Source organism: Mytilus californianus, unplaced genomic scaffold, assembly GCF_021869535.1.
Source record: "Mytilus californianus isolate M0D057914Y unplaced genomic scaffold, xbMytCali1.0.p SCAF_6, whole genome shotgun sequence".
Lineage (NCBI taxonomy): Eukaryota > Metazoa > Mollusca > Bivalvia > Mytilida > Mytilidae > Mytilus > Mytilus californianus.
The window spans coordinates 78,359,759-78,369,876 of NW_026262712.1; the positions used below are offsets into that span (position 1 = coordinate 78,359,759).

General features: G+C 31.7%; 1 protein-coding gene across 1 annotated transcript; it reads right to left on the reverse strand.

The window, feature by feature from the left end:
• Positions 1-514: 514 nt before the first annotated feature.
• LOC127705303 (uncharacterized) lies at positions 515-9,774 on the reverse strand. Its single transcript, XM_052209623.1, has 5 exons — positions 9,719-9,774; positions 8,325-8,428; positions 5,180-5,254; positions 1,698-1,795; positions 515-622 (listed from the first exon to the last, which is right to left on the reverse strand). Exons 2-5 carry the CDS (start codon positions 8,420-8,422, stop codon positions 552-554), a joined length of 342 nt encoding a protein of 113 aa, XP_052065583.1. The 5' UTR covers positions 8,423-8,428; positions 9,719-9,774; the 3' UTR covers positions 515-551.
• Between the last annotated feature and the right edge of the window lie 344 nt (positions 9,775-10,118).

Sequence of the window (10,118 nt, forward strand, 5' to 3'; positions counted from 1 at the left end):
ACGAGCATCAATTAGCTGTTTTACTAAGATAAGACCAATTTGAGTTTGCACAACACGTCTTTTCTTGAATCATCATAATCATGAACGCTATTATAATTAAAGGTACGTGTTAGGAAAATTCTATGCCCTCAGCAATTTTAAAAACCGGAGCAACAAAAGTTCGGTTGGGTCTATAGTTGATATGTTTAAAGGATACATTTCTGATCTTTACCGATACTCTTTGTTTTCAGTGGTAGTCAATATCATCCAGCATTTCTTCCTTTTAGAATTGTTGACTTATTCTCATCATATATCATTAATATCTAATAACAGTATGTTTAATGTTCAAAATTTATTTCAAAATTTATATATGATACAAAAAAGTACAATTTTCTCTTTGAACCTTGTTCCCCGTCTGAATATGTGTCATATACCTGCATTTCACTGTTTTGTGAAATCGGTTGATATTATAATTAAAACATCGGCACAATTATTGAAAACATTACTGTTGCAATGAATAAAACTCAAAAGCATATAAAAATGTAAATTCGTTTAATGATATGGACATCTGTCTATTCTTTCCATCTGTAAATTGCCATAGATCTTTTTCCTGGAGAATTAGGCCCAGTTAATTGATGTTTTACTGAAAAAAAAGTTGTCAATAAATAAACCTTTACAAGTAATGCATGTTCTATAGGAAGCTAAAATATATTGTGAACATTTATCTCCATTTTATACCCCAAGGATTGAATATGATATAGAAAAATGATCGACCATGCAAATCTATGATCCAGTTTTATTAATAGGATGAGACATGTGAAATAATCAAGGAAACACCAATAAAAACAAATTTAAATAAGAAAACATAACTGTGGTTATTGTTTACACAATTAAACAATAATGATAATTTTAATTGTTATCAGAAAAAAAACCATGCTCTTTAATAGTTTGCTTTGAGTAATTGTACAAATGTATCTAAAACAAGACAATTTTGATTTCCTAACTTTGAGATAATATTCCAAAAGCCGTCTTTGATGCTTTGGTTCCATCGAGTTGGTTAAATATTGTAGCATATATAGAAGTCGTGGTAGTGTAATTTTAATAATTTGGATGCTGTTTGTTTACACGCAACATATTCGCCACATCACTCCGCTAGTCTTGACATACAAGATATATTTATGTGTTGCCACTATACACTAATCAGACATAAAAATCAACAACTCAAAAAAAGAATCACCTTGCTTTTTAATGTAAAGGTATGACAAATTCAATTGGTCCGTCACCATGGTCACGTACATTTTGAAAAGTGCACGTATAAAACGCTCTATTGCTTATGGGTAGTACTTTACTTGTTGGGAATAATGTCATGCCCCTACATTTTTTAAAACCAGAGCAACATGACAAGTTTGGTTTGTTTGGATCCTTCGCAGGTCTGTTTAAATGTTAAATCTCTGATCCTAACAACTACGCCCATTTTCTAGTGGTAGTCGTATTGATAAATTTTCTGCATATTGGAATCAGAGCTTATGAAGTTGTTTGAAATCTACTCCGGAGTACAGACGATATATAATTGTAGGGCGACCTAGTTTCAATATCATCATTTTTTTTACTAGTTTGAGTTTGTTTTTCAGTAACATGATAGCTTTCTTTCATTTTGTATTTTTTTTCTTATACCTGTGTATTACGCGCATGCCACTTATCTTCAATACTACACTTACGTTGTTGTAAATGTGCTACAGTGTATCCAGCATGCCAGCGATTACCATATCCCAAATCTGGTCCTATCGTTGGATTCCGCCTATTTCTTTTGCTAAAACTATAAGAAAATACTTGCTGCTAATACTTTTTCTGTATATCGTTGTAATAGTTTGTATGAATTAAATAGATGGCGCAAATGATTGTAACATTTTACTGTTTAATTGAAGTTTTTTCTTTAATTTAATTAAAAGGTGATATGGGATGTTCGCCAATGCGACATATTCCAACCTCAAAAATACAACACAAGACATAAGATTATCATGATTATATAGGAGAAACACACAATTAAGTGAACTGAACGAATAACTTGATGTCGAATTATTTTAAAAAAAAATTACGAAATAGATCTTTAAATTTTCAGAATGTACGTAAAATGCATTTTTCAAAAATTTAAAGTTATCGAAATTCCGTCAACCAATACTGTTTGAAAATCATATATAATGGCTATGAAAATTCCAGTTTTAATGATGTAAAAAGTATATAGGGTAACCGGATGCTTGTTTTCAGTTGAAAGGAATTAATCTCGAAATATCGAGGAAATAAAAAACGTCAAAACAGACAAATCAAGCGTAACGTCGCGACGACGCTGACAAAATCGTAGTTTTCATGTTTTTGTAGCCGCAAATCAAGCTGAAAAACAACAAAAGCGAAACCGGTTCTCCTCCTTGTACTTTCATATCTTCAAACGGAAATGTTAACAGCAATAATATATTATTTTGATAAATATAAACTATCGGAAAAAGATAATATGTATCCTAAATAAACCCCCTAAATCTGACAAACCCAACGTTTTAAGTTATAATGCTTCCAAACCTTGTTAAATGAATGCCTTTGAAGTTATTTTGTGAAAATAAACTCAGCATGATATATTTTTGCATGATTCCCGAGAACATGCTTATTTTTCAGTAAATTACGTATTCAGCGCTAAAACGTTTCTGTTCGTCCTCATTTTTACCATTCCAAAACTCTACACACATTTGATTTGACTTCGTCATTGTATTAAATTGTATTAAATGTGTATTTGTTTATATATAGCTAAATCGTTTAAATATCTTTGAATGATTGAGTATGACCTTCTAATCCTACCTTTTATTACGAAATTATTGCATTCGACATGTTTAATTCGGTGTCCTGGATAAACTGTAATCAAGATAAACTTTATGTTGCATAATAGGAGGATCCAGAATACATTCGTCTAAGTGCAATCTATCACATATGTTATTAGCAAAAGGAATAATTAATGTATTAAACGACAAGGAACCTCGAACAACTGGCAACTTTGGGGACACAGATCATCAGTGAAAGGATTATTGTATGATTTTTATAATCGTAACATGTGACAGGACTGTATTAGTAATATGTTGGTATCTCACGCTAATAAAGATATGCATGGTGTAAATTAAGATTTCTTTACGAAAGATGGCAACTCCAAGGTTACTAAAGTAAAAGTTAATTCTGATGCCAGTTTTAAGGTTAACATTTATTATAAGATCAGTTCTAAAAAAATAAGTTCAATCTGATGTCTGTTATAAAAAACCATTTAATTCTGATATCAGTTTTATATGAAGTATAATGCGTATTCTAACGTCGCTCTTCAGTATTATATATGAATAAATCGAGATTGTATATACGCCAATGGCACGTTGAAAGATCTAGATGTTACTTGTGTGTTTTTAGAAGAAACTAAAACTCACAATTATAAATGGATAAAAGGTAGATTTGGGGTATACATCAATGAGACAACCAAATGACAAATGTAACAAAAAAGTATGGAACGCCATAACAGTATCAGGTAGTGGTTTTCTGTGACATTATGTAGTTTTTTTCTTTATATTATCTACCTTCTTTATTAGGTCTTTCCACGGAAAAGTGGAAAGACCTAATAAAGAAGGTAGATAATATAAAGAAAAAAACTAAAATTCACTGATGATCTGTGTCCCCAAAGTTTTTTTTCTTTCACTGTTTGGTTATTTCGCAAGATGTCGATTTGATATTTGGTATATGATATCGAACAGTTTATGCGCTTTCAAATCTGACCCTGCTTAACCGAATACTTTTCTTTGTACGAGTTATCTCCCCGAACACTGATTTTCTTGTGTTTGCTACTTCTTCGCAACCGTAAAAGATTACGACAAATTTATTTTACCAAATTGCTCGCTATATCTTCAGGATGTTGAGTTTGGTTTTCACCGAAGCAGTCCGGAGACTCCATATGAGAGTTATTTCCCCTTATGCATTTGATATAAGTGATATGCATTTCTAACTGGTAAACCATCAGTAATAGAGACCTAGGGTCTTTCGATTTGAGGTCCTTGGTCCAAAAAAAAAAAAGAAAATTAGGTCAAGGTCAAAGCTCAAGGTCATATACTAAAATTTGATTTTGGCTTATTTTGACCTTTTTTCAAAAATTGTATTAGAAATCGACAAATTATTTTTACTAAATTGTTAGTTGCGACATGTCGTTACACATACATTTTGGTTGAAAGGGTACGCTAACATTAAATAGGAGTTTTCTCCCCCTTATATTTAAAATAACGCATATGGTGATATAACTCATTAACCATATATAATTAAGACGTAGGGTCTTTTGATTTGTGGTCCTTGGTTTATGACCTTGAAATTGAGCTCTAGGTCATTGGTAAATTTGACGTTCTAGATTTTGACCTTTGCTTTTACCTCATAAGTATACCTGATAAAGTCATGGGACTTTTTGCATTATCATTTGACGTTGGAAAGCCAACCGGAAATGACCTTGTGTAAACCGGAAGTAGCTATTTTTTGTACATATTTAATGTAAAAGTATATCGAACGATATATTTTTGGAATCAGTGTCAATTGAACTATCAAATTATACCGGAAGTATCATTTTTCAAACCGGAAGTCTCAAATTATCTTTCCTTATTTAATTTTTTTTGTATAGAAACAATACACTTTTGGAATTAGCGTACAATAAGCCATCATTTGACGCTTGAAATGACATTTTAAACCGAATTTTAATATTTTTATTTCAAAATAATCTTTACTGGTGGAAAGACCTTCAATTGTTCTCTGAACAATTGGTTTTTAATTGTATTAAGTGGTTTCTCTATAAGGTTATGTCGATTCTTCATTATATCATGCGGTTGCTTTATTATATCATGTAGTATATTATGATACTCATGTCAATCTGTAGATGTTGCTTCTAGTGATGTTGGATGGCTGTTTAATTGGTCATATCCCATGTATTCTTTTAGTTCGTATATAAAGGTTAAAGTCAGTATATAACATTAAATATAACATTGAACCATTCTTGTTTTTGACATGCTGATTTAAAAAAAAACTATAATCAAAAAGATGCATACTCGTGATACGTGAGTCTATCTAGATAAAAAGTAAAACATTATTAATGTATACTAAAATATAAAAAAAAAAAAAAAACATGTCTTCGTTTTAAAATGTTTACCTTTCTGGTTGGTGTGACTGTTTGTACAATTCAAGAAGGTTTCTTACATCGTCAAGGTCTTGTTGTAATATACTTCTGAAATACGAAAGGTAGAAATTAATTTATTGCTATGATTTGTGCATACAATAGACTTTTTTGTTAAAAAAAAAAAACAATAGAAAAAAATCTGGGAAAACACAACGCAGACGAGTTGAGAATTAGAAGATACAAATGCATGCTCACAGTCGTAAACGTAGATAAAAGCTATGTTTGAAGAGTATGGTCCTTATTATCAATTTCTAACAGAGTATTTGTTGATGGTATCATATCTTACTGTTGTATTACACATTTCGTGTTCGGCTGTATAAGAGATTTGATTTAAAGAATAATCTAGAAAATAACAAATATCACCAGTTCAACATAAATGTATCAAATAAGTTAACTAATACAGCTAAAATTTACGAACATCGGCATGTACAATGATTTAAAACATGCAGGCATTTTGTGTTTGAAAATGGTGTGGTTGATTTTTGTGCTTCAGCTTTAGTTTGCACATAATTAGTTGTATATTGTCGTACACAATATTATTTTCTGCATACGCTAAATGGTCGAGTTGGGAAAACATTTTAATTTTGGATTTTTCTTGATTTGTTTGCTTGAGGTCGTTATTTTTTTAATTCTGTCTAAACAAACGTTACGATCAACTTAAAAGCGATGGAAAGAATGCGGAAACCATACAATTAATCGTCGTATTTTTAAAGACAGTTATACCCAAACGTACGAACAATCCTGAAAAGACGCTGTAAACAATTAAAACAAGAGCTTTGGGAAGAATGCGGACACGATCCGGAAACGTTCATGACTGTGGTAATCTATTGTAAGCTATAAAAATATTAATAAATAATTTCTGCGTACTGAGACAATGTCCATAGTGTCAAGGGCAACTTCAGGTCATTGATGATACACGTATATTACGTCAACATAAACATTGAACTTAAGTCTTAATATGAAATAAAATAAGTTGTTACCTTTTTTTTTATAGAAAGAGATAAAAGAATAAATCATGTTCATCATTAGGGAAGCTACAACAATATTTGTAGTTTCATATGAACTTCAGCTGCCAAGAAACAAACGTAATTGTAACCTTGTGCAATACTATTAAAATTAATTTGACAAAAGTCAACACAACTAGAGATACAAGTCTCTCATAACTCGTTTTAGAGTGGCTCTTGTTTTATATGTGAAGTGTTATGATAATGTGTAACTGTTTTGTAAGAGAAGTAAAATCACAAAAATACTGAACTCCGAGGAGAATTCAAAAAGGAAAGTCCCCAATCAAATGGCAAAATAAAAAAAAACCAAACACATCAAACGAATGGATAACAACTGTCATATTCCTGACTTGGTACAGACATTTTCTTATGTAGAAAATGGTGGATTGAACCTGGTTTTATAGCTAGCTAAACCTCTCATTTGTATGACAGTCGCATCAAATATAAGAGGTGAGACTTAAATAAAATATTGTTTTGTCTTGTCTTGTCTACAATGTACTCTGAAATTAGATGTGTCGCCGTTATCCATTTGAAGTTTTCAATTATCGAATACCTATATAAGAACAATTTCATAGAATTTAAATTTTTGTAATATAGCAGTAAATCAAGAATTTTCTATTCATGCAGACCATTGCAAAAGAAGGACGAAAGATACCAGAGGGACAGTCAAACTCACGGATCGAAAACAAACTGACAACGCCATGGCCAAAAATAAAAAGACAAACAGACAAATAATAGTACAGATGACACAACATAAAAAACTAAAGACTAAGAAACACGAACCCCACCAAAACCTGGGGGTGATCTCAGGTGCTCCGGAAGAGTAAGCAGATCCTGTTCCACATGTGGCACCCTTCGTGTTGCTTATGTTATTACAAATCCGGTAAATAGTCTAATTTGGTAGGTCACATTCGTGAAAAGGGAAGGGTATTGTATTTACGACATAAGGAACATATGCGATATCATCTGTGAAACGGTTATTCCATAACGGTCAACCAACTCGTGATGGCGTCCGTAAAATTTACGAAGGGATGATTTCAACTTCACCATTTGGAACTCTTGGTTTAATAGCTTCCTTGTGAGCAGCAATCCTCTATCAAGGAAATCATGATAGGAAATACAAGCCCGGGAATATCGTATCAATTGGGAGATATATACTCTGTATGCAGGCGCTGCTGGAATGTTGCTACATAGAAATGGAAAGTTCACAATTGGGAAGCTGAAATCATCTCTATTGTCAGTTGGTGCAGCATTTTGTCACAAGTATTCTGAATTGTGCAAAAAAAGTCGTCTTGACACAAACTTGACACAAATTATTCCTCTACCTCTGTAATAATTTGATTTTGATTTTTGGTGTTTTAACGCCATTTGTAAGCACCGCTTTTGGGCTATTTCGTGGCGGCCAGTTTTTATTTGTGGAGGAAGCCGGAGTGCCCGGAGAAAACCACCGACCTTCGATAGGAAAACTGACAATCCTAGTCAAATAAGATTGGAGTCGAGTGCACCCGCACGAGCGGGGTTCGAACTCACAACCTCAGTGTTGACTGGCTAGTAATTACAGTAGTAACTACTTAGACCACTCGGCCACCGAGGCCCCCACCTCTGTAATAGAACTAGACAGTAGTGTGCTGCAAGGGAGTCAATACTTATAAGCAGTTCTTATACCAGTGTGAATTTCAATTTCTAATAATAAATTTGTACAAAATATGGACTGTTTACTTCTAATATTTAGTATTCAACTAGAGTATTGACTTGCGCTGCGTTTTCCAAAAAATATCGTTTACTTATCAGCGTAACTTCATGCTGCAGCGAATACGCACTAGTTTAGTCCTTGAAAATTGGGTAACTTGTGATGAGTTTATGTTATCAAAATCTAATTCAAGAGTCCGATTCAAGATATTTTATATGACTCATTGAAAACCCTTTATTCCAGAATATAATATGACAATAGGTTTGGAACCATATAATTAAAACTTAAAATGTCGCGTTAAAACTAGTAACACTAAGAAAAACTGATGTTTCACAAGAAATTAGCTGAACAATAAAAAATGATATACTCAATCGGGAATTCCAGAGAAATTGTGCATGAGAGAGAAGGAATAAATTGTACATACCTTCTTAAGACAGGACTGCAAGATATTGAACACAGACTTAAACAAACAACTGTAGCAACAAACAATACAGTTACTGGATCTACATTTTTCTTCAACATGGTCCGCTAAAAAAGTAACAATTTAAATGTTAAAGTATGAAATATTTAGTAAAAATCAATCATATAAGATATATAGTATAAACGGCAATACATTCTTACCAATAAATAGATGATCTTTCAACTTGTAAGTACCTAAGTAAGCCCAGAATATCATTCTATTCGATTTCAGGATTTAAGATTCAAGTTTGAAAATTGAGAGATTTGAAGTTCAAAATCCTTAAGTCTTAATGAGAATTCGAGATTAAATATGGAATAGTTAATATGGCCAATAAAAAGAGGGTGATGAATTGTCATTAAACGTCCAGTTGCAAATAATACATGCATATCGGGATAGGAACATGAACAGTTAATGTGTTATGAATACGAATCCTGCTTTGTACTACGCTGATACGAATTTTTAGCATGCTAGTTCACAATGTAAGAGTCCAAATGAAGACATGCCACCCTTCCGGGACACATATATTCTGATCAAACCCATCTCTTATTCCTAAATGCCGCATGCATACTATGAGAAGCAGTAAATTTTGAGGTTCAAGGCGTTGTCTCCCTCATAGTGTCTTCATTCAAAAGTTGTTAAAACCTACTGGAATTTTTGAATATTTGAGATTCCAGATACATACAATTTACAGTAAAGATTCGACATTTCTTTTTGTTTTCATTTGAAAAAATGACATACAAAATATGATTGCACTATTTACATGTTTTGTAAAATTTTGCCTCGAAAGACATCCTTAACCAACAGTAATTAATTGGTATATTAAAGATCTTAAAGCTTTACTTCCAAAAAAAAAATTATTTTGATTTAACATTTCCTATTTATTCATTTTTGCGATATGTACATAAAAATCGACTAAAATTGTAGTATTTATCCAGCTTTCCTTATTTTGAATTTGGTTACATGTTCAGAAATGCTCACACATCTTGTTAAAACCCAAACATATACCTATGCAACTGTTTTACTATTTACTTTAGTGAAGACTGAAGGACCTTTTTTATAAATGGCCCTGTTGTAAAACAAATTTAGGGAAAATGGTCCAAATTTAAATTTTCACATATGAATTCTGATACTCATAAATAAACGTATGGAAATTGTCAAGGATCATTGAGTTTTACATTCATTTTTTAAGTTATATAAACAGAAATTATTTTTTATTTTATTTTGACTGTTATTAAAACTGACATGAAGCTGAAACCACTATTCAAGTTTCTTGAATTTTCATGATTTTTTAATTTACATTTATTAATAAAGATTTTGAAAGATTAAAAAATATATATATATATAATTAATAAACTTACTTCAGCTCTTTCAGTATTGTCACCGTTCAGAAATATGAGACATTTCAGAAGTTGAGCAAGAACTTATATACCCCGTAGTATTGTAAAGATTTCCTACGCAACGGCTTAAGTGTAGAATTTTAATTATTAATGTTCAAAATCCTGAGTGTTTGTTTAAAAATTGGAATTGCTATCAAAATGAATAGGAACAATACTCCTGACGCTGTAATACATAATAAATAATAAATGAAAAGTTGACAGCAACAATACTTTTACGACTGGTTTGTTAAGATTTGATGCTTATACTTAATTGTATATAAATGGTCTCCTAGGATTGACCGTCAATTGTTTAAATACTGTAATGATTGTATAGATAAATAATACATGCTACAATGCAGGTAGATATAAAAAAGGGGGATGT